The sequence below is a fragment of the Solanum stenotomum genome, chromosome 5 (assembly GCF_019186545.1).
Source record: "Solanum stenotomum isolate F172 chromosome 5, ASM1918654v1, whole genome shotgun sequence".
Taxonomy (NCBI): domain Eukaryota; kingdom Viridiplantae; phylum Streptophyta; class Magnoliopsida; order Solanales; family Solanaceae; genus Solanum; species Solanum stenotomum.
Window position 1 is genome coordinate 49,555,724 of NC_064286.1, and position 25,716 is coordinate 49,581,439.

Genomic DNA, 25,716 nt, shown 5'->3' on the forward strand with positions numbered 1-25,716 from the left:
CTTAAGTGTGAAGCATTAAACTACTGTTGGAATGAGCGTAAACGGAAGAAGCTCAAAGGATAACAATTAAATTTTCATTAAGAAATGATAAGCTCTAACACCTAACCATATATTTGGTCTAATTAACTTTTTATTATTTATTTAATTATTTAATTAAAAAGATAGTGAAGATTATTTTCGTAATTCAACTTTAAGATTAAGAGTTTTTCACTTTTGATATAATATGATATGATATGATTGGCAAGTATTAAAAATCAAATCACTTTCTAGCGCATGTATATAAGAAAAGAGAGTCATATCTTGTGTTAGTAACTTAAATCATCTTATAAACAAATGAAATGAAAGGCAAAAATCTTTGGCAAAAGGGTTTAGTGGACCCTTATACTTGTATGAGTTTGTATTGTGAACTCTTCTACTTAATATTTTGTCAGTTGAATCTTTAAACTCAATAAAACACAACATATTAAACCCTTCTGACCATTGACCATACTTATGTGACACTAATATAAATGAGTTGGCAAGAGAGTGTGACTACACGCGTGCTAAGGCAAGTGAACATGATATTTAAATTTTAAATTATTAAAATTATATAAAAATAAATAAAAATCCAACTTGTTCCCCACACCTTCTTTTTCAGCCACCCCCACCCTATCGCTGCCCCAATCCCATTTTTCTTTTTTCTCCACACCCTATCGTTATCTTCTTAACCGATCTTGGCATTGACACTTTCGTGACGTCAAGTTTCATGACGATTATCAGTGAAGGGAGAGAGCGGCGTTGGTTTCATGGTGGTGCTCGCCGGTTCGCAGTGGTGTGAGAGGGAGAGAGGCGGCGTTAGTCCCTTTTCGCTGGAATGGGAGGCGATACTGGTCCCTTTTCCACCAGAATAAGAGGCGGTGAGAGAGTTTGCTGGTACGCCAAGAGGATGGAAAGGAGACGTCATTTATGGTGGTTCGCATGGGGTTGTCAGTGGTGTTGAGAAATGAAAATAGTGAAAGGGAGAACGAGGCGGGAGATGACACGAGGAACTGGTCAGGCGGCGAAAAGGTTTGTCGGACAGAACTGGTAGAGTGGCCGCTTACGATTGCTGGTTTTGTGAAGGTTGGAGAAGAGGAAAGGAAAACGGTATGGCGGCAGAGGAGCTCGATTTTACTTTAAGAAATAAATTAAATTCTTATTATTTTATCTTTTATTTAATAAATTTAGTTAATATTTTTTTAAAATAACAATTAGTGAAGAAAATGATGATTATTATTAATTTTAATGACATAAATTTGATATGTCATCTATTCAAATGAGAGTGAGCTGCACACATGGTAAGATGGGTTTAAAAAAAAAAATTTAATTGAATTTAAGAATTTAGTTGGTAAAGGATTAAGTAGAAGAATTCACAATACAAACACAAACAAGTACAGGGTCCACCAGACCCTTTTGCCAAAATCTTTTAAAACTTGAATTTTATGTCCTTCAATTTTGGATGTGTATAAATAAATACTTAAATTTGTATAAAATTAAATAAATAAATAAATAAATATGTCCTACGTGGAATCCTACCTAGCAATTTGTGTCCCACATAGTGTCCTACATGTATTACGACACATAAGTCTTATATGTCTATTTATGTGCTTATATATACACGTTTAAAATTGAAGCACATAAATGTGAAATGAGTCTAAATTAAACAACACAAATTATATTTTAAACCCCCAAAAGATATTCTTTTCAGCCTATTCTCTGGTCCACTTTATTATATCATACAAAAACCTCAAACACCCTCAAAAACCTCCTAAAACCCTTCAATTTCAATCCAATTTCCGCCATGAATTCCAACTCCACAACTCCAAATTTCGATAATCTTCTTCTCCAATCGTTAATGGGTAGACTCCAAATCCGTCCTCCTCCTTCTTCTCTTCCTTCATCAAACCCGCCATTTCTTTCTCCACAATCACTCGAAGACCTTCTCTTCAACAACCTCCCTTCCGATGAAGACGATGATGAAGAAGAAGATCAAGACTATAACCTTAATGGATCCTCCTCGAAGTCCCAGCTCTCCAGAGAAGAATCCCGGCTTGAAAAACAGATAATCAGAATAATACTTACTGGAAAGATTGATTCATTGAAACCCAATTCGGGTCAGGCTGTTACGATTGGTGAACATCATATATGTGTCGGGTTTCATGAAGACCCAGGTACGGATTATCGGGTTTGGGAATGGCATGGACATATTATGTTATTTGATGAGGAAAATGGCTATACACCGGAGTATATTTATGGGAATTATTTTGAAAGAGTTAGTGTGAAGTTGACGAAGAAGAAGAAAACAGAAGAAGAAGAAGAGGAGGAGGAGCTAGAGGAAGTTGAGAAAGAAGAGAAGTTGGGGAATTTGGGGTTGAAGGAGTTGATTGAATCAGGTGAATCAAATAGTGAGGGGAGGATACTTCGTCGGAATATGAACGCTGGCACTCCAAGGTTGGTAGAATAATACTTTTCAGTCTTCTCAATTTGTTATATAATCTGCTGCTCAGTTTTTATACGGGGGGTTTAATTTACATTCTTTAAGGTGTTTATTTCCAGAAGTTTGGATCTTTTAAAGTACTTTTAGCATAGAAATGATAGCGCAACGAATGCTTTTTTTGGGCATTTGAATGATTTTCCTCTTCTTTTAAGAGTATTGGGATTAAGTTAATCTAATTAGTGCTGAATTGATTTAGAGAATTTGTATAGGTGACTCAAATAGTTTGGGATTGAGAAGATTTTGTTGTTGTTATTGATATATTTTTCGGTTATGGAGTAATGAATTTAAGCTGCCTTTGAATTAGTTCTTCTCTGAAGGTTGAAAATTTACCAAAGATATGCACTTTAGCAGGTTTAATAGATACGGTCTAAAGAATATGGTTGCTGTTTAGATATACTTGAGCATTGTTATGTTTCTTTTATACCTAAATGAGATTTGATTCATTAATTCCAATGTCAGCCTCTAAATCATAAATCTTTGCCTTTTCAGTTTGTTTTTCTAACAAATCAAAAAATATGCCAGCTTCTAAACCTTTTAGTATGAATTTCACTGTTGCCTACGCATTTAGCTGTGATTTTGGAGTTCTTAACGATACTGACTACCAGTTTGCAAAAAACTGCATTTTTGAGACCTGCATGTTTATACAATTGGATGCCAAAGGTTTAGCGCGAAACTCACTGCACGGTCTTGTATTTTTTCCCTTGGATGCCAGTTGATTTACTCATATGTATGAAAATAAACTAGTTTCCTGAAAAAAGCTCTAAATTCAAAGCGTCGGTTGACCACTATGGTATTGCTGCCCTATAAAGAAGGAAAAACTTTTATTTTATGCCTAGTTTTCCAAGAGGCTGAAATAGGATGAATAGCATATTGCGCAGGCAACTTCCAACTCTTGGTACTTTTATGGTCCCGTAATATGGTTGTTAAATTATCAGGAATAGGCTGGGATTCTCCAGGTAAACTTTCTATGCAGTACTATGTTATATTAACATGCTCAGCTACCTTTCAAGTGATGCAATAAACTGTGTCTTGAACTCCTAAAATTTACAATAATAATATGGAGTGATACTGCCAGAAACCAAACTTTGAACTCTTCCTGATCCATGTCAATGGAGTATATAACATTGGTTCTCTTAGAAATTATTAATAGGCTTCTGATCAACAGCGTGCACTTAGAGGAACTGTTTTATTTTTCTTCTCCGTACCCTCAATCAAAACATCTTTCAATTTTAGGATGTTTAGGATGTTCAATATTCTTAATACAAAATGGGACTATTGAGACAGCAAAAGTTTTTATGGCCGAGTTAAGGATGGTACAAGAAACACAGTACCATTACCAAAAAGTATACCTATAGAGCAGCACATCTCTTTCTACCATGACTTTTAGAAGACCGTGATATTGAGGTGATACCTTAGACTGCAATTCATAGCGGTAAAATGTTCTAATGCCATTTCTGTTTTTATGCCATCTCTAAGATCGTAATAGTGGTGTACATTTTAGTATTTTCAGTTTCATCTGATATTTTGATCCTTGAAATGTAAAACTAAGACCAGTAGTTTTTTTTAGTAAGTGATATGTCTAGCTTTTGTTGCGGGCTAGTTCAATCAGTATTGCTTCTACTTCTCATCATGCTAAAGTATTACAGCTGATTCATTCATAGGAAAGAGTCAAAATGTTGGAACTTTATGAATAAGATAGCTTCAGAGCCTCCCGCATCCTTAACTGAAATCAGCAAACTATCCTAGTAATATTTGTCATTGCTAGAGATTTTCTTGTATGGGTTTATTAATCTGGTTTCATCCTTCCCACATTCTATGGCATCTATATCTCTGTAACAGCCTTATCAAGCATTTTGGATACCTCTGTAACTTGCTTCCTGTCTTTCGGTGCTCAGTGCAGTATTCTTTCGTATGCTATGCTGTTTTTCTTTGACCAAAGTGATTGTATCTTGTTGCTTGAAGTTGATTTCTGCTTTGTTATTCTTTGGAAGTATTTAATTTATTAACAGTTTTGCTGCGACATAAAGGTGTTTTGAATATGACTCTTTGCTCATCTTTATTCTATTCATTTTGATTTAATTTCCATACCTTCATTGACAGGGTCTAGCTTACAGGCTGGTGAATTTGCTCTTTTGCAACAAAGAGGTGCTCTGCACATTTCCCCTTGGCTGGATGGAGGTTTTTTCATCTTCCCATCTCTAATCTATTTGGTATTTGAATGGCATACCAAGCAGCTTGGAAAGTTAGGAGAACACAGGCTTCAATTGAAAGTTTAGGAGCTCCGTGCTGAGCAGCGTGGAGTTGAGACTACTTTTCTGTGATAAGACTCTTCTGTTAAATTCTCAAAGCGGTTGCCCGTGTATATTGGGTTGATCACAGATTATAAGATATTCGATTTCTGAATGTTGATCGTCACTGAACATCTTTTTTGGGTGTGTTGAGTAACATGTTTTTTAACGACTTGTCTCTGAACTAGTTTGAGTATGTTTTATCTATTGATAATACTTTTTACTATGCCATTTTCTGTGGTTCTTTTGTGGAAAGTTTAGCTGATTTGTGCAATCTCATGCTCTGCTGCTTTAGGGGATAGAGTGTTTACTACCAGTTACTTGGTCGAAAAATAACCAATATACAAAAACTCAGACTCTAGTTCAGACCAAAATGTTCGGACGATCGAAAAAAATTGACTCATAGTCCCACAAATAAGGTCAGGAGAGTGGGGAGGGGACTGAGGTGTAGGTAGAGAAGTTGGCTCCAATGGACCCTTGAAAAGTATGGCCCTATATGACAACATAATTATTGGGGAAAAGAGTTAAGTTAAGAGGATCCAGAATCCTTTAACACTTGGCAGAGAAAGAGTTCCACCTCAAACATATTCTTAGAAGTGAACAACTATATTCAAGTACAATACAATGTCGTTCAACAAAATGCTATATTGCGATCAAATATTTAGTATATGTGATATTGCAATTTGCAATTGAATATTTCATTAAGATGCACGACAGTCTCTGATCATCATCGACCAGTCCAACCAACGGTCTTATTTGTTGTTATCCCAAAATTCAGTGGATCTTGTGGAGGTGGCGGTGGAGCTCTAGGCATACTTGGCTTTGCAGGGTCAACGAAAATTACCCAGCCATCCAAGAACTTGGCATTCATTCCTTCGCGAGCCTTTTCTGCTTCTTCTATTGTTTCATAAGAAACAAATCCGAACCCCTTTGATCTCCCAGTTGCTCTATCAGTAATTACTTTCGCTGTACATCAACACATAGCAAAAAGATTGGTGACTGTTAATCACAGATGAATCGGAATCTAGCAAAATAAAAGAGGAATATGAGAAGGAAATTTCTTATTAGTTACCTTCAGTAAGACATCCAAATTCTTCAAATGCCTTTTTAAGGTTTTCATCACTAGTGTATCTTGAAAGCCCTGCACCAATGTCGCATAGTGTCGCATCAAAGGGAAAGAACCATGAAAAAAGAGCTGAGACCTAAAATGGACCATTTATTTTCACTTACTTTTAACACTTGCATACAGCAAGTTTCACTAACATCAATTATTACTTCGTCACAAAGATTTCCCAATTCTGCTTCTTAATATGTGATCCTCGACTTTTCTTTTTCTTGCTTTCAAATTGTTCAACATAGAAGGGTTGCAAGGGAAAACATATTTAATTATAGGTAAAAATAACTTCTGGGTCTCAACTAGCACAACCTATACATAGATACAAGTTAACCATGTAGAGAAGTGCAACTCTAGTAGTATGAGGACAACAATAGCAGCACCTAACACCTGTAAGATAACTCAAGACCATGACTACTTCTAAGCGAATATTGAGGCTTATGTTCTCCTAAACAAGATGTACTTACGAAACTGAGCCTCCACTAATTTCTCAGATGAACTTTTTAAATTACCAAAGCTTGCCTAAAAAAAATTGTACTTCTACATGTGCGGTACAGTATATTTACACTTCTTTTGAGCCGAGGGTCTATCGGAAATAACCTCTCTACCCTTCTCAGACCCCACTTGTGAGATCAAACTGGGCATGTTGTTTTATGTATGTCCTCTTAGAATTTAGAAAAACAGTCCAAGCACATGAATTACTAAAAAACTAACATCTTTTCATAAATACTTGGGTGGTCTAGAACTATGGTCCTAAATCAAATATATCACGCCAAGTTACTTCCTTTTTCCCTAACAACCAAGAAATCTCCAAGGTAAGTGACACACAGTTCAAAACTCAATTGATAATGGGCCCACCCCACCACACGTCTCTGCTTAAATCCCAACTTTTTATACATAGCAGGATTTGAACAAATGTTGTGCACCTGACCCACCCATGATTTTGACTGTAACAAGATTCAAACCCATGATGTGCGCCTAACTTACATTACGTGTTGACCCAACAAATCCCCGAGGTCATGTCACATTACGCTTTCAAGTAATTTAATTCAAATAAAATGCATAACCTTCCAACTTTCATTTCCTTAACTTTTGACCACGTTACAAAAGAGTATTAAATCTCCCCCGATCTTACTAGCTCAAATATACAGAGTGATGAATCAACCAACAAAAAATACTGCATCTACATATGAAATCCTAAATGTATGTGAAAAAAGCCCAGTATGTGATTTCCAGGCATAAAAATTCAAAAAAAGATTACAATCAAACTAATACTCGCTCTCAATAACTTAAAGTGTCAACTAGGAAGAGGTAGAAGATGGAAATAAAATCCTTGTCCAGAAGACACTGCAAGTGCATTACACATGGATAATCGGCATACTGCCATGCTTGCAGATCACCTAAGAAATTGAGATCTTTTTCATATCACTTGCACTTTATAATTTATCCAAGCCAGTTAATCATAGCAGGCAAGTTTTCTTACAAATCAAAGTTGAAAGCATAGCCAGTCGGAACTAATAACTTACTGCACTAACTTTCAACAAAACTAGAAACTAGTAATCACCACAGCTTCCACGCATCCAACTCCTTTTCGATGAAAGACCACAAATACAAAAGAAAATACCACAAGCTGATACCGAAAGAATTTGTTTATATGTATCAAAACTAACTCCATACAACATTACAAAAACTCAACCTTTATCTCCTTATATATCTTCATACGAACTGAATGGTTTTTAGTTCTAATGGTGTCAATATCACTAAATAATTTTTTAAAACTGCAAATTACAGAAATTATTCATAACAATCCTTCAATAACTATCAGGAAAACAGATTAACCAAATCAGCACAAAAGCAGTACTTTCCTGAATCCAATGAACAAAAATAACTAAAACTTCAAATTATACTAAATCTCAGAAATATCTTAGCCATGAACATAAGTAAAACTATAAGGTAATCATAAGATTTGATGTGTTTATGCACATACCGCTGACAAAAAGCTTCGGACTTGTGAGTGTTGAATTCAAACGAATTGAAGAAAACTGTGATTGAAGAATCGTTGAAGATCCACTGAAAATGCGACGAAATAATGCCATTTTAACAATAAAGAAACGATTGTTGTGAACTGATTGTAGTTCTGGGGATTTTATTGGGGCAAGGGTTTAGGGTTTTATGATTGATGATAGAAATGAATGGTGAATTTGTAAAGCTTAGGGGGTCAATTAGTTGTTTTGATAAAGTAGAGGACCCTCCATGATAAATAATTAAATTATGCCTAGAAGCTTCGGGAACTGAGTTCTCTCTCCTCCCAATCTGCGTATAATTTGACCAGCGTGAGTTGTGGTGTAATAGTGAATCTGTTTCACTCTTAATTAGAGATCTCAGATTAAGAGTGAAAAAATTATGTAAGCACACACCGAATAAGTCATATAGTGCGTAATTCAAATTTAGTTAGAGTTCAATGTAAATTTCACACACTAAGTGAAAAATAAAAAAAAATGTATAATTTTGAGAAATAAATATTATAATGTAGTTGAAGAAAGTGTATAATTTGGAGAAATAATATTTGAATGAGAATAAGTTATTTTGCAATTAATTATTTTGAAATAAGTTATTTCTATTATGAGTATGAGATAATTTATTTCATCACTATGATATAAATAGTGGGATAATAGGATAAAATACTTATACAATTTATCTCAAGATTACTATACCTTATACTTCTCACACCAAACGACTCCTAAGATATAAATGATGGAATAAATAATCCAAGAACAATGTAATACTCACAACTAAATACATACTCCCTCTATCCACTTTTGATTGTCATGTTGCGTTCGAAAGTCAATTTGACTAATTTTTAAAGTTAAATTAGTTTACATTAATTCGATATTTTAAACAAAATATTTAGATATTCAAAAATTATACGAAAAGTACTATAAATTCCAATTTTTCGCATATCAATATGATAAAAACTACATCGTAAAATGTTAATCAAAATTTTTATCGTTTAACTCTAAAAAAGAAAACTATGACAACTAAAAATAGCCAAAGATAGTACTTAATAAATTAATCATGTGTTATATCCGAAATTATTATACTTTATCTATCACGCCAAATGACTATATAAGTATTAAATACTCTATAAAAAAATTTGTACACTTCTATAAAGCAGTCCAATGCCACAGCAACAACACTAATCCCATTCCACCTAAAGTTAAGCTCAGCAAAGACACCTCTCCTTTCAGCTTCTCTGAGAAAAGAATGGCCGCCGCAGCACCTCCACCGCCGCCGTCGCCTACCCCCGCCGTCATCTCTGAGGACTTGCTTCCGACTGGCTACAATGTCTTTTCCCGAATTCGTCTTGCCACCATCGTCGACGTTCCTCATATCCACAAACTCATCCACCAGATGGCCGTGTTTGAGCGACTCACCCATCTCTTCTCCGCCACAGAATCTTCACTTTCCTCCACTCTCTTCCCTGAAAACTCCCCACCTCCGTTCACCTCCTTCACCGTTTTCCTTCTCGAAGTTTCTCAAATCCCTTTCCCTCTAATCGACCTAAACTACCCAAATTTCAGCCCCATTCATAAAACGGTAAATCTGGATCTCCCGATTACCGACCCGCAAGCGGAAACGTTCAGATCGTGTGGAAATGATGCTGTGGTTGCTGGGTTTGTGTTGTTTTTTCCTAATTATTCGTCCTTCTTAGCGAAACCTGGGTTTTACATCGAGGATATATTTGTGAGAGAGTGTTATAGGAGGAAAGGTTTTGGGAAGATGTTGTTGTCAGCTGTGGCTGCTCAGGCGGCGAAAATGGGGTATGGAAGAGTGGAATGGGTGGTTCTAGATTGGAATGTGAATGCGATCAAGTTTTATGAAGAAATGGGAGCTCAAATTATGCAGGAATGGAGGGTTTGTAGGTTGACTGGTGATGCCCTTCAAGCCTTTGCAAATATCAACATTTGAGTTTGCAATTGTCTTCAATTTTACACCCAATACTACTCCACTGCTATGTGTGTGGATGTAAGTGTTATCAGTAGGAATTAAATAAAGAATTTCACTTGTTTTTGCAATTTGATCTTTTGTTTCAGCTTGTGATTCTGTGTTTGGAATGATAGTTTTACTTCTATCTGATTAGGAAGGTTTATTTCCAGCATGTAGTTTCTTCCTTTGATATATGCATTACTTGAGTCGCTGGTCCATCGAAAACAACCTCTCCATCCGTACCATGAGTATCATTGTGTACACACGCCCCCTCCTCAAACCCACGAATGAGATTACACTAAATATATGGTTATCGTAACAAGTCTCATTTCTGTGTATCCACTTTGAACAGGAAATATGTTTTAGCTGCTAAGCTTCAAAGCAACCCATAGGTTTACTTCGAAGTAGGAGCTCCTACTCCCAACTCAAACTGAAGCTGAGGAGTTTCACGTGAATGGATACTTAAGAGAAAAAATGAATTTGATTAATTCAACTTATAAGATGTTGGAACAACCAGTAAAACGAAACGACTTAGTTTGAACAACGAAGGGTGATTAATCAAGTCCAACAATGAATTTTCTAACAAGCCTTACGAGGAGTTTTAGGAACTTTGAATAGATGTTTGAACAACACTAGCTATATTTTAATGTACCATTAGTGTCAATATTATTAGGTTGCTTAAAGAAAACGTAAGCAAGCAAATTTCATGATATATAATTTCTTATTTTAGGTATAGTTGCATAACAAGAATATATTTGGGAAGTTTGTAGAAGCTAGACTTTGACAAGTATATATTTGGCTTTTGTGATGATAATGAAGGCAGATGAAAGCATAAATATGGTGGGCGGGGAGGATCAGTCTTGAATGAACTCAAAGCCCATCGCCGCGCACGGCAAATCAAGCACTGAGTCAACCTAGAAGATTTTTAAAATATCTTAAATATACAATGCAATTAATTGTCGAAGGGGTTCATATGAAATACCTCGCTACAGCCTAGATCCGCCCCTTCTTGCAAACCTTGATTTTCAAGTGGGTGGCACTGGCCAAACAATTATTTCCAAAAACTTTAAAAAATTATGTTTAAATTCACATTGAAAACTAGGATTTTGACTCCTTGCCACACAAAATGGAACAAAGGGATTGCTACAACAATATCAATAGCAAATTGTTACTTCCTCTTTTGTTGACCCAATCACTACATATATTCAATAATTCATCACATCAAGAAAAAGCTTATGGCCCTGTATAAGATATGTATCCTACATTACTTTCTGGCAAAATTTTCTCTGTATGCAAATGTACAATAGGAAACTAGCACTGCGAAAAGAAGGGGTAAAAACGTTTGCCCCCACGCACGCATGATAAAAGGTCAGCATGCCTCAAGGACTTCAGAAGAGCAGTTCCTCAGCTGCTCTTTTATACATCATCTGAAAACTAATCTATAAACCCGACAGACTACTTTATGAAAATATAGCGGTAAATAATGAATAAAAAACACTTGTCCTTGCATCTAAGGATGATCCCCATAAGGTCCGTCATCAACATGGTGTACCTCCAGGAACACCTTGCCTCATGAACTATTCAATCACCTTGAAACTAATTCACCAGCTAGAGGTACATTTTGCATGTTCTAAGGTACCGAAGAAAAGATTGTTCTGCAATGAAAGCACCACTTTCTCTATTTCCAGCTCCATTTCAGATCATCGAGTATAATAGACGTCTCCCTCCTCCTTAAATATGAGGTGTGTGCAAATATGTAGCAATGTAGCTCCTTGCGCACATTCTTCACATAGATGAATTACAATTCATAAGATGTCTGCTGCACTTCCTTCTCCAACATTGATGTCCCATTGAATTCCGTCAACGTGAAGTCTCTTGAATACTCCAGATACTGTTAAAACAGTTCTAAAATATCAGCATAGAACTTAGTAAGATTATTTATCTAAATGGCAAAATAGATTGGGTAGTAGAAACTGGGGAAGCACACCAAACATTGTTTAGCCATATGCACAAGAAAACTCCTGACAAATATTAACCAAACCCAACTTTGATTCCTCATCCATGACACTGTGACACACAAAGGGAGCAATTAGTTTTATAGGATATGAAACTCCTCTTACTACTGCCCTCCACTAGCAATCTGTCTTGTGACCATGCTTTGATCAGTAAGGCATAAATTCAGTTCAAAAGAACCCACTCACAAAAGGAAGTCAGCTTGAATAGAGGGAATGCAAAGACTTTTTAAGCTTATGTCTGCTAGTATTTCCAGACCAAATATTCCGCAAATTGCCTTATGGCAACCTAAACATCCTACAGCTTGCACTTGCTCCAACTCTTGAATCAGCAATTAGAAATGGACTTACGTTCATAACTTGACTTTAAATCTAGTATCCAGTAGCCTCAAACATTATACAGCTTAAAATCTAATCTCCATCATTTTAAGAAAATTGGATCTATTATTTAACATTTTAACACTATCATCCATGATGCAAAGGGAGAATCAGATAAACAAGGTAAAAACAAATGATCTGTCAATACTAATATTAAAGATCCACTCACGCGCTCATCAGTCATCTTTCTGAAACCCAGTTTATTTGTCCAGATGGATTTAGCCTCTTCAGCAGCTGGCAGAACCAGGTTTTTAACATGCATTGAAGATAATAGAATTTCAATAGATCCAAATAACGCCCGGAAATAACCCTTCAAAGGAACAAACATAAGGATCATCAGCTTGTGTTCCACAAGAATAGCTTACTTCCCCTAGGAGTAAAGCTTCAGAACCAGTAAGCAAAACCACAAATAAGCACAGCAAAGGAGTCTAGTCGAGCAGAGCTTACTTTGCCTTGGTTTTCTCTACTTGTAGCCACCATAGGGAGTTCAGCAACCTCTTGCCCAAAAATCCTGAGAAGAGCAGCTGATACAACTACTGACCTGTATCCATTTAGTCACATGATTAATGACTCAGGAAAGCAGATTAGTATGTAACTTCAGACCAACTATAAATACAAAATCTTGAGAAGGCACTGAAAAATAACTTAAAATCAGTGGCTTACTTCACAATCAAAACGATGCAATACATTCCCCCAAATTCTTGACCTGAGATGTTTCTCCTACATTAGACAGGAATACAGAAATTAGAGAAGTCAAAGTGTGTGCAATTCAAATAGAGCAAGTACTCGAATTTTGGAAGCAAACGGCAAAATAACACAAGCAGGCCAAAATATCCAAGCCACAAACAGAAGAGCTCTAAACGATTGGGAAATGGAAAGATTAGCAAGCTTGCTTAACCTTTTAGAATCCCATATCCACACCCCCAGACCTCCCTGACAAGCCTTGGTGGAAACTCAATGGAAAGGGCAACTTCTGTGAGATCTACTAATAGTAACCTCAACTACAAAACTGGCCTGACAAGGATTTGGCCTCAGAAACTCATCTGGAAAATCAAAATTCCACCCAAGGTGCCAGTTTTCACCTGGCTAGTGGTTAGAAGAGCCTGCTTAGCTCAAGAAAGATCACAGAGAAGAAGTTTCCACATTTGCTCAACATGTCTACTGTGTGGTAAAAAACTGGAAAGCAATGAGCACCTCTTCATCCACTGCAAGATAACTACACATCTGTGGCACATGTTCTTTTGTATTCTAGGAGTTTCTTGGGTTGTTCTCAAAACCACTTTTGCACTCCTTAGTAGCTGGAAAGAAGTTGGCAGATGAAGTGGTACAGAAAACTGGTGGCAAATTATTCCAGCTTGTATATGGCGGTCTATATGGAAAGAAAGGAACTCTAGACATTTTTATTTGCCTCAAGTGTATTCTATTTTTGGTGTAAACAGGATATTTTTAGTGATGTAGCAGACCTAGTAGATCTGATAGGAAACTGTTAATTCTTTAGACCTTCAGCTACTGGCTGATCTCTTCTTTTGTTTTTTCTTCGGAGCGAGCTTGTACAGTTCCATCAGCAACTTTGATGCTGATCTTTTGGATTTCTATACAAGCTATTACCTCTCTCTCAAAAAAAATAATTAAAATTTAACAATTGCATGTCATGTGCAAATAATCTAATTTTAGAGAAGATTAAGAGATGTATTAGGACAACCTTACCATTTGACTTATTTATATCAAATATATATGCTAATTATAGTAAAAGAAAGAAGACAATTGGATAACTTTGGTAAGTGAAGGCAATGCAAGAACTTACAATAAGACATTCCAGGACTAACATGATGCATGATTCTTTCTTTTGATAGGCTAGCAAATTAAGATCAACATTCAACATTTTATTACGTGGTACTTTTTCTTTAATTTTTATTTCATAATTCAAACATACACACATATTAAATTATGTATTCATGGATATAAGGGACACATGCAAAGCGCATACCCTGGAACTAGTTGTCCTAAATGGAGACTACTAAAAGATCAAACACGAGAAAAATTGCCTGTCAGATTTTCTAATACAGTTCATGGACAAGAAAACAAAAATGGCTGAGTCTCTAAGGAAACTTGTGGTAACACTAGGGTTACACTTGTAAGCAAAGGAATACTCACCCATAAACCATAACAGGTATAAGATCTCGTCCAGATTTGGCAACAATAGGATCAAAGCACTCCTGCACAGAAAGACAGAGATGACAATTATAATTAAGTAAGCAACTTGAATAAGGAGAAGTTTGACGCATAATTCAAGGATAAATTTTCAGATACTCAATTAATGAATAAGTGGGGACAAAGTGCATATGGAAATTCTTCTTGTTACACCTTGTATACTTCAACTGGTCCTACTCCATTAAGACTCAATTAATCAATTTTTTTAATAAGTAGACTCAATTATTCCATTATGTGGTAGTTAAAAGGATTTATCTGTTTCTAACAATGGTGTTGCTGGTCAACCTGGCATTCTGTCGAGATTTATTGAGTTCAAGAATCTTGGTGATGCACAAGATTATACTTGAGGATTGAAATCTACAGTAAGGTTCAGTTATCAGCAAGTTTTTTCACCACCATGCAGCATTAATTAGCTTTACCACGTGTTAAAACATCTATGTCCAATTGAAGCAGTAATGTACAATCTCCATTGATTCAGATTTTCGGTAAGTGTTCTCTTTATGATCCGAGATGTCAAAAAAAATTCCAACTGGTGCTTAATACTAACAATAAAAAGCTCACCCTAAAGATTACTGCTGCACTGGATAGAAGAGGTAGATGCTCCGGGAAGCGACTCTTCCCACTTAAGATACGCCACTGAATGTCATCTGTAGCTGTATCCATTAAACATTTCTGGACTTGCTTCTTAGTTACGGCAGATGCTGCAGGAGTTGGAATGACCTCAGCTCCCTTCAAAACACAATTCTGAAGTACCACATAAATTTTATTGCAGTCATTGCAACAAAACCATTTATCCTTCGGAAGTTCCTATCACCAATTTTAAGAAGTATTTATTAGTACTGATGGACAACATAATCACAGTTATCCAACATAAGAAAGAAACTAGACTCACTTTCAGATCACACCTCCCACTTTCCCGCAGACACCCAACATGGTATTCCTTCTCACACTGCATATGCACCAAAAAAAAAATTAAATTGGAAGCTGTGGATATGGCACCATAGGAAAAGGAATAGGAGGGAGCAAGGTTAAAGACAGTTGCAGAACATTGGAATATGGCAAGTAAACTGTTGGTCAAAGCATACCTGGTCACAGAGCATAACTGTCCGATCATCAAATTTGGCAACGCTGAAGTCCGGGGTCCTAGAAATATATGGTGGAAAAATGAGTTCAAGGGTTTATTATCTCCACTTGTAGGCATCCATCTGATGTTAATTTGCACTAGCAAACCATACAATATGTGACAACCAAGTCAACAGATAAAATAACATAATGGCCAGCATGAACTGCATTGTAGGACCGGATAAATTCTTCGACACTATCCCAACTATTTCAAGTTACTTAAAATAATAAATCTGATGTATACCAATGTTGACACAGGTGACAACTCTAAAAGTGTACCAGGTCTAATGGAGCTTTAAGGGCAAAGCACGATCAGAGTGTAAGCTTTAGAAAGAAAGAAAAAACGCGCAATGAAGGATATAACACTCATTCATAATGTTTTCTTTAACAATTATGCTACCAGTTACAAAAAAATCATAATGTTCTCCTTAACTATTAATATATTTATTTTCCAATTGTATTGTTGTTAATTAGTACTGCTCTATTCAAGATAGAACTCAAGGGCAATGAGGCACACGCCTTAGTGCCTTGCCTACACTAAAGCGCAGCTTAAGCAACACGAAGCGCCGTCCCAGAGCTTCAGGGCTTAACCGCACCTTAAATGAGCCTTTTGACAACATTGATGTATACTATTCAAAAACAGCATTGCCACACATGGCCACTTGATACTGGATGTATAAAATATAATGATGATTAATTTTTTAATTAATTTCATTCTTGAAGTGCTAGGAATACCTAAACACAATGCAACGAAACCTAGGAAACACATACTCAGGTGAAACCACATCTTGAGAAGAATACAATGGGTTCTTGCTGTAGAAGAACAAGAAAAGATGAGGCTATGCATTGCGGTTTAACCAGCTTTATCACAATGGACTAGTGCTGGATGAAAATATGTACTACGACGTCTGAAGGCATACATTACATATCTCTCGGAAGATATCAAACAAGGTTAAAGTGCTAAATTAATTTATCCATCACAAGAATGTTCTTAAATCACAAAAGTTAGATAAATGGAAACTAGAAATTTTAAATTCTCTCTGAAGGACCATAACTGCAACATACCTGCAAACAACGCACCCACCACTTTCAGATTCTGGAGCTTTAACCACTCTTGTCAACCGTATCATAATTGGTCCAGCATCTCCAGCAGTTTTCCTACCAGGGACAAATTTGTCTCTACAATATGAACAGAGCCAACCACTAGTCGGGGTACACTGTAGACCTATACAAGCTGCAAGCATACAGGTTTTACATGAACAAAACTGTAAGCACAAGTGAGGTTATTAGGCAGGGAAATAGAAAGAACTCCACTCAACAACCAAAAAACAGGCAGTCTGGCTTACAAAATTGCTTTTGACATGGCTTCATTTACAATCAAACAAGAGAAAAGAGCACTAAAATGTGATTTCTAATATAATATAAAGAGCTAACCATGTATCAATCTATCAGTTTGCCAACCAGCACATTTTAGAGATACAAAAAAGACTAATCACAATAGAGAACTATGTCAAACATTAGGGAAAAAGACAGCACCTGCATGAAAAGCCCGGGGACACCCTTCACAGCAAATCAGATCTCCTGCATCGCCACATATTGTACACATATCGTCGCTGTTATTGGTGGCAATACTTTGACCATTTGCCAGCATTAATGCTATATCATGTAGGGTAAGTCCGTTGGATGTGTAGATGTGACGGTAGCTGGTCATCCACAAAATAATTCAGATCATTCATGTTTTGCTTATATGATGCAAATAAGTTTTTGAGAACTACTTACGGTTGACGTTTAGCTGCACATCCAGCATGAGCCTCAAACTGGGAAGGACTTATCTGTTTAGAAAGGATAACAAGTGAAGTAGTAAGCAGCACTTCTGAAGTTTATATATATATATTGTATATAAATAAATATACACATATAATATATATACACATTTGGATTTATTTTATTCCAAATGTGTGTACGTGTAGGTTAATTTACCTCAGTATCACAGCAGCTGCAGACTATGCCATTCCCCTGCTTGTAGCCCCCCAGAACTTTCTGCAGAAAGATTTTAATTGCTCACACATATATAATAATTATGGCAACTGCTGCTGAATAGCCTCGAACAAATAATTAAAAAAATAGAGAAAACAATGCACAATAAAAGGACAATATTAAGAGACAAGATAGAAATGAATCTAACCTTCCCCTTAGAATAATATGACAAATCAGTACCATCGGGAAGTCCATTTGGCATGAACAGTGATCGGTGCAAGTCATTATCCCTATGTATTGTAAAAAGATTGATGACATATGCTAAGTCAAAAACAAAAAATCCTTTTATTCAAGGAAAATAAGAGAAAGGATACCTTTTTTTTGTGCCACCTTCAGCAGGTTTCTTTGGCTCTGCTGTTGAGCTGGAAAAATTGTACCTTGGCCTGTCAAAATAACTGCACCATTAGATACAATCTAGGAATATGCATTTACATAAAGAATGACCAATTGCACGAATGTGATTACAAACTTTTTAACCACATGCTTCCATGATTCTGCAGTCTCCATAAAGCTACATGAATTTGGAGGAAAGTTGTCAATATACGAGTACGAAGCAGGATATAAGCCATCTTCCATCACCGAACTGCAATCATTGAAGTCCACCATAGTATAGTGCAAAGTTACAAATAAAATGAGTAAAAAAGTTGCAGTAACCCCAACACCCAAAACCACTCAATATCATTATTACGCGAAAAACTCAAACTACAACTGGATAAACTCCATAAAGGGACCAAGCTTGCAAGTCTATGCCCTGGATCTAACTTAAGCATTTCTAAACTCTTCTGCCAATCTCCAGCAGTAAATGAGGAAAAAGGAAAGGTACTTCCAAAGAACTGCAAAATGGATCATATTACAAAGGGAAAGAACAATGCGATTTGACGTTGCCTGTTCTAGAAAGTTCTCTTGATTTATTTAACTTACACGTTTCTGGGATATCAAGTTGCCATGAGCTATTGCACAATAGATGCCGAAGTCAATATTTACTCTAGCAACCACAACATAGGCATAGCTAATACCAAATCAGCGGCAACTGGCCAACCACGCAAACTGATCCATTCATTACAAAAACATACCTAGTGTAATCCCAAGAGTGGGGTTTGGGGAGGGTAGAGTGTGCGCAGACCTTACAACTGATCCATTCATTATGCATTAAATTATGTTAATGTTTTAGATGAACACTCAAATTGACCCAGTAGGATGAAATACTAGTAAAAATGAGATTATCAAAGTCAAATTGGTACCCTAGAGGCCTAGAATGCTTCTAAAGGAGGCCTACTTTGCCCAAGATGCACATCTGCAAAATGGATCATACAAAATTGGATTTATCAATACCAATATGCATAGCTGATGGAAAGCTAGATGTGGTTTCCCAGCAATGGACTTCGAAACAGCCATTTTTTTCCTTTTTTTGAGACTATTCATGAACGTACATTTTTCTGCCAGTGTTGCAGGTGTAAAACTAAAAGGATAAGACATAACTCAAAACAGTTTTTGTTCTTACATCATATTTATTTCAAGGTCAACAATATGTTGGCAACATCAATCAATCAACTATGCTTCAATCTCAGATAGTTGGATCAACTATATGTATCATCTACATCCATTCACCTCGACTTCAGTCTATTTCATGTATTCGGAGATAGTTAGGACACTACTACAATTAACAGTCAACCTACCGCAAAATGCAAATTCCCTTCTTTATCTGTTTGGACTAGCTATGCTATGGAGTTTTGAAAGAACAGAATTTGACATATACAAGTTTCCAACATTCTACCATTTTTAACTCCTTAAGTATTTGTGGTAATATTTTTCTGTGGTGTTCCAAAACCTATTCAGCAAGTATAGTCAATGAAGGTGAACTCAAACATTCAACATACTATAAGCTAGCTAATAAATAATCAGTCCAAAGTATTTTGACTATATGTAACTTATTTCAAGTAACAGCATAGAGCACTTACACTCTAGGTAAATCACCCTTTAACAACAACAACATACCCAGTGACATCCCACTAGGTGGGGTCTGGGGAGGGTAGAGTGTACGCAGACCTTGCCACTACCTCGTGGAGGTAGAGAGGCTGTTTCCGAAAGACCCTCAGCTCAAGTACATCAAATCCAAGTAAAAGGAGAGGAAAACAGTGTATACAACATAACATCCAATAAGAAAGATAGTATATAATCAACAAAGGAGACAATAACATCAATAAAATAATGTGAGAAGTGAAACGCAGTAAACAACATAAGGCTATAGGTATCACAGACAAGAACTGCAAGTGCAAGGCTAGGACTACTACAAACGCTAACAACCCATACCCTCGCAAGGAAAGACAACACGCTAACCCTACTAACCTTCAACCTTAATACGCGACCTTCACTCCTTCCTATCTAGAGTCATGTCCTCGGTAATGTGAAGCTGAGCCAAGTCCTGTCTAATCACCTCTCCCCAATACTTCTTAGGCCTACCTCTACCCCTCCGCGTACCCTCTACAACCAGCCCCTCACACCTCCTCACTGGGGCGTCTGCGCACCGTCTCTTCACATGTCCAAACCATCTCAGTCTCGCTTCCCTCAGCTTGTCCACCACAGAGGCCACTCCCACCTTCTCCCGGATAACCTCATTCCTAATCTTATCGCTCCTAGTGTGCCCACACATCCATCTCAACATCCTCATCTCCGCAACATGCATTTTTTGAACATGTGAGTTCTTGACTGGCCAACACTCCGCTCCATACAACAAGGCCGATCTAACTACCACTCTGTAGAACTTACCTTTAAGTCTAGGTGGAATTTTCTTATCGCACAAGACTCCAGAGGCAAGCCTCCATTTCATCCAAGCAACCCCAATACGATGTGTGACATCATCGTCGATGTCTCCACTTCCTTGGATTACAGACCCAAGATACTTAAAACTTTCTTTCTTAGGAATGATCTGTGTGGCAAGTCTCACTTCCACATCTGCCTCATCCAACGCATCACTGAATTTGCACCCCAAATATTTTGTTTTGGTCCTACTCAACCTGAACCCTTTGGACTCCAGCGTTTGTCTCCACACCTCCAACCTCGCATTAACTCTGTCCCGCGTCTCATCAATCAGTACTATGTCATCCGCAAATAACATACACCATGGGGCCTTCTCCTGAATAGACCGCGTCAACTCATCCATCACCAAAGCAAATAGAAAAGGGCTAAGGACTGATCCTTGGTGCAGCCCCATCACCCTTTAAGCTAAGTTCTAATAAAAACTGTGATACAGGTAAGACAAAGACATGATCATCCTAGAATCACAATATAAGGAACCCTCAATTGCACATTCAATCAAATATCCAGCTACAGACAAAACGTAACGGTCAGTTGCTGAAATGCCTGGTCAGAAATCAACAACTCACTTCCTTGAAGATAACAATTGTCGATTTCACATCATTCACATGATAAGAAAGGAGAAACGAGACAGGGGTTGTGGACACAGCTAAGTTAAATGAAGTGGTAAGTCAAAAGGAGAAGTATGAAACTGCAAGGCATTTCATGTTCCTAATCACATTACAGCTATTCAAGAAACAAAAACATAGTGGTCAATGGAGCACAAATTGGATACTAATGAAGAGGACTCTAGAATTTGGTTTCCTTTTCTTTGTTCTACACCAACCCAGAAGCCAGAATAAGATAAAATAGCACACCCAAGAAAACTGATAAGAAAGTACGTTAGGGTGAAGGAGCAAAGACCAGAATCAAAATATTAAAACACTTTAAAAATGTACCTTGGCTTATACTGATACATCCCTGAAACTTTTCCATGAGAATATTGGTAAGCACTAGCCACCTCATGGTGCTGCAGGAAGAGTTTTGCTGCGAAACAGAAGAGGATATCACAAATCATCACGCAACTGACAAATTTAACAAAACAGAAGTTATTCTATGTTCACCCCTGGAATAACTACCTTGGACTCTCCTCAAGACCGAAACACAAATTTGCCCTTATGTTCCCACAACAAACTTCCAAACCCTTCTTAAATTTCTAAGCTACATTGCTCTGTACTCGCCATCTTTTGTCAAGTTTGCTGGAAAAAGTGCTTAAAGATACCTTCCTACTTTAAATTTTAGCAATCTAAATTTATACAGAAGATAAGGAAAATTTATTCAGTAAATACAAATAGCATCATGCATGCTATGTGTGACTGATTCTAGTTGCTGGAAAAGAGGAACTATCTCACTTGTGAAAATGCTTAAGCTGGTCAAATTATTTATTTCTACAGAGTTTGCACTTGATTATTTATTGAAATGAGCATCATCTAGAATAGAGGTCTATGACGAATAAGAAGTGATATGGTGATTTCATCCCCTCAACCCTTTTCCATGACCATGCACAAGAGACTACAAGTATAGCGCATGGAAAGCATGAGAATTTTCTCCTAAATACTTATTACTGTCATGCTAATTATCAGACTGTTTCAGAAAGAAAAGTAGCATAAATCAATTGAGACATCAACGTCAAACCACCTTTCCAAGCCTCCAGATATTGCTCATTAATAGAAGAACCAGCCACGTCTTTTACAACTTCTTCTAGTTGACTAAGTGGTGCAGTCTTCAACTCTTGAATTATCCTGTAAATAGGTTTTCCATTCTCCAAATAAATATGATTGTTCGGGTGTCTAGTCTTGCCCCCAGCGTGCATTTCAAATTCGTAAGCACTGAGAACCTGCTTAGACATAAATCTGTTCAGTATGTTCATTGACATGCACAAAGACAAACTTTAAATATAGACAGGAAACTCACTTTGGAGAAATTGCAGAGTGAACAACCACACAAGTATCCATAATCTTTAATGATTCCAAGTAGCTCCCTCTGACAGTCATTTATACAAGTGCTTCAGGTTTACATAGAAACCACTAAATAACAAGTATAAACAGAGAAACCCACAAATTACCTTCCTAGAAGTTGAAATGTACTTCACCCGTGCTCCTTCTAAAATTCCAGTCGACAGAAGCTTCTTGACATTTGTCGGGTAAGCATCAGAAGTGACCTTCTTAGACATTTTTAGTTCCCTGTTTAGAGGACATAAAAAGGGATCTCTATCATCAGATTCCAAAGGATTCCATGCCTGTGCTTCACTAAAGCCATCATCAACCCCGGCAGTCACAGGCATAGCAGCCTCAGCAGATGCATTACCATAATCCTCCTTCCTTTTGCTAAACTTGAATATAATCTTCCTGACACCAGTTGTGCTGAATTCCTTCGGTATTTCAAGAACCACAGAGGACTTGGCAACTGCCTTAGATGCATCAATTTGATTATGCTCTTCTTCACTGACACTCTCCTCCGCACTTGAATTCCCCGAAGAAAAAGATGTAATCTCTCCGGAACCACCTTGATTATTACCCAACAAATCCACCCCTTGACTACTGATAGTCTGGAAACTTGAAGTGTTCTCTCTTGGAGACAAATTTGGATTTGAAACTTCAGACAACATATCATCATTCGAAGCTTCCTTCAAGTCAATCCTTACATCCGGCTGGACATCACAATTATTCAACCTCTTTGGCTGCATGTCACCTGACTCCAATTCCTCTGTGTTTAAAGTTTCAGGTTCATGATTTGTGGCACAGCCTTCTAATTCTACACCATCTATAGTTTCAGGTTCGCGATTTGTGGCACAACACTCTGTTTCTACACCATCTACAGTTTCAGGTGCACAGTTTGTGGCAGAACATTCTACTTCTACGCCATCTACAGTTTCAGATGCGCAATTCGTAGTGTGATTAGTCACACGACAATCTAATTCTACAGCATCTAAAGTTTCAAATTTCTGCTTCTCAACACATAGCTCCTGTTCAGTAGCATCTACAACCCCTTGTCTGTCACTCTTTGAACCAACATTTATGGGTTTCTCAATTTCCACCATTCCATCATTCATTGCCACAAATTGTACAGCATCTGAAGTTTCAAATTTCTGCTTCTCAACACATAGCTCCGGTTCAATAGCATCTACAACCCATTGTCTGTCACACTTTGAATCAACATTCATGGGTTTCTCAATCTCCATCATTCCATCACTCATTGCAGGTAATTCTACACCATCTAAAGTTTCAAATTTCTGCTTCTTTACACATTGCTCTGGTTCAGTAGCATCCACAACCCATTGTCCGTCACACTTTGAATCAACATTCACAGGTTTTTCAATCTCTATCATTCCATCACTCATTGCAGCTAATTCTACAGCATCTAAAGTTTCAATTTTTTGCATCTCAACACATAGCTCCTGTTGTTCAGTAGCATCTACAACCCATTGTCTGTCACACTTTGAAACAACATCTATGGGTTTCTCGATCTCCATCATTCCATCACTCATTGGAACTACTTCTACACCATCTAAAGTTTCACATTTCTGCCTCTCAACACATAACTCCTGTCTAGTAGCATCTGCAACCTGTTGTCTATCACACTTTGAATCAACATTTACGGGTTTCTCAATCTCCATCATTACATCACTCATTGTCGCTACTTCTACACCATCTAAAGTTTCACATTTCTGCTTCTCAACACATAGCTCCGGTTCAGTAGCCTCTACAACCTGTTCTCTTTCACATTTTGAATCAACATTTACGGGTTTCTCAATTTCCATCATTCCATCACTCATTGCCACTACTTCTACACCATCTAAAGTTTCACATTTCTGCTTCTCAACACATAACTCCTGTTCAGTAGCATCTACAACCCGTTGTCTATCACACTCTGAATCAACATTTACGGGTTTCTCAATCTCCATCATTCCATCACCCAATGCCACTAATTCTAAAGTTTCACATTTCTGCTTCTCAACACATAAGTCCTGTTCAGTTCCATCTACAACCCGTTGTCTATCACACTTTGAATCAACATCAACCGGTTTCTCAATTTCCATCATTCCATCACTCATTACCGCGATACAAACGCCACGTTCCCCTTCCCCCATCTCAAAATACACCTTATCACAAACTCAAACCACCACACAAAAACATACACAAACACAAATTTATTCAGAAAATGAACAAACAATTAACTTAAAAAAAAACTCACCACAACTCCAAAAAAAAAAAAAAATTACTTAGCCACCCTAAAAAAAAAAAAAAAAAAAAAACTAACCAATTCCAGAAAAACTTTCTTCAATTTTACCCTGCCTCCACAACTCAAAACTCGAAAATCCCAAATCTGAATATCGAAATATACAGAAAAACAACTTTTGAGAGATCTACGGATAAACACCCAAAGAATTGGAAAAAAAACCACAAAAATTGGAACACAGATCTGATAACTCAGCACTTAATTTGATTTTGATTTTTAACAATTAAAGGAAAGATTTATGGGTAGGGTTTTAATTAGGGATTTCAAATGAAGAAACAAAGAAGGATGAAGGAAATACAAATGGAAAAAAAACAACTGAATTTTATTTTATTTTTTGAGATTTCGCGGTATTGAAAGAGAGGAGAGAGAAAAAAAAGGAGGAAAGTGAGATGAGATTTGGAAGGAACGAGAAAGGGGAAAAGATAGGGTCATGGGGAAGTTATTGTGGTACTATTTTTATATCTTTGTGTAGGGCCCATACCAAATAATCCTATGTTATTTTGCCACGTAGCAATTTCATGACTCACATTTTTCCCCTTTGGGTATTTAATTTAAAATTTGAGAAAATAGTTTTTAATAGAAAAAAAAATACTAAGATAGGTTTTTACTATCTAAGTTAGTGTTTTGTGTTGCAATATGAAGTTATGATTTTAAAATAGTGTTTGAATATGTGAGTTGAAATAATTTTATGTTATTTTGCTACGTGGAACCTTAATGAGTAAGTTTTTTTCCTTTTAAATATTTAATTTTTAAAATTTGAGAAAATAATTTTAAAAATTTATAGAAAAAAAATTTGGTTGCATTTTGTGTACGCTATATGAAGTTATGATTTTAAAATATTATTTGTATCCTATGTTATTTTACCACGTAAAACCTTGATGAGTCAGCTTTTTCCACTTTGAATATTTAATTTAAAATTTGAGATATTAATAATTTTTAAAATTTATAGAAAAAAAATAA

At 36.7% G+C, this 25,716-nt stretch overlaps 4 protein-coding genes across 8 annotated transcripts; 2 read left to right on the forward strand and 2 right to left on the reverse strand.

Moving 5' to 3' along the window:
• Nucleotides 1-1,739: 1,739 nt before the first annotated feature.
• On the forward strand, nt 1,740-5,004 carry LOC125866305 (uncharacterized). The gene is made up of 2 exons (XM_049546644.1): nt 1,740-2,469; nt 4,616-5,004. Exons 1-2 carry the CDS (start codon nt 1,820-1,822, stop codon nt 4,620-4,622), a joined length of 657 nt encoding a protein of 218 aa, XP_049402601.1. The 5' UTR covers nt 1,740-1,819; the 3' UTR covers nt 4,623-5,004.
• A 259-nt stretch (nt 5,005-5,263) lies between these two features.
• On the reverse strand, nt 5,264-8,106 carry LOC125865098 (organelle RRM domain-containing protein 2, mitochondrial). Its single transcript, XM_049545266.1, has 3 exons — nt 7,905-8,106; nt 5,876-5,944; nt 5,264-5,769 (listed from the first exon to the last, which is right to left on the reverse strand). Exons 1-3 carry the CDS (start codon nt 8,011-8,013, stop codon nt 5,531-5,533), a joined length of 417 nt encoding a protein of 138 aa, XP_049401223.1. The 5' UTR covers nt 8,014-8,106; the 3' UTR covers nt 5,264-5,530.
• Nucleotides 8,107-9,092: 986 nt separating this feature from the next.
• LOC125865764 (probable acetyltransferase NATA1-like) lies at nt 9,093-9,988 on the forward strand. Its single transcript, XM_049546004.1, has one exon. The coding sequence runs from the start codon at nt 9,182-9,184 to the stop codon at nt 9,884-9,886; it is 705 nt and encodes a 234-aa protein (XP_049401961.1). The 5' UTR covers nt 9,093-9,181; the 3' UTR covers nt 9,887-9,988.
• A 1,155-nt stretch (nt 9,989-11,143) lies between these two features.
• Nucleotides 11,144-25,127, reverse strand: LOC125864429 (uncharacterized). 5 transcript variants are annotated; one of them, XM_049544432.1, is made up of 20 exons: nt 23,863-25,127; nt 22,583-23,718; nt 22,432-22,500; nt 22,156-22,354; nt 21,417-21,504; nt 18,134-18,256; nt 17,979-18,047; nt 17,813-17,894; nt 17,608-17,667; nt 17,407-17,459; nt 17,164-17,330; nt 16,693-16,861; nt 15,591-15,648; nt 15,398-15,454; nt 15,067-15,312; nt 14,449-14,510; nt 12,958-13,014; nt 12,742-12,835; nt 12,464-12,604; nt 11,144-11,795 (listed from the first exon to the last, which is right to left on the reverse strand). In XM_049544432.1, the coding sequence occupies exons 1-20, from the start codon at nt 24,605-24,607 to the stop codon at nt 11,703-11,705; spliced, it is 3,768 nt and encodes a 1,255-aa protein (XP_049400389.1). In that variant the 5' UTR covers nt 24,608-25,127; the 3' UTR covers nt 11,144-11,702. The 5 variants fall into 5 exon arrangements, with proteins under 5 accessions (XP_049400389.1, XP_049400390.1, XP_049400387.1 ...); XM_049544433.1 differs by having other exon boundaries at nt 22,583-23,682; nt 23,827-25,127; XM_049544430.1 differs by having other exon boundaries at nt 18,134-18,247; nt 22,583-25,127.
• Nucleotides 25,128-25,716: the final 589 nt, after the last annotated feature.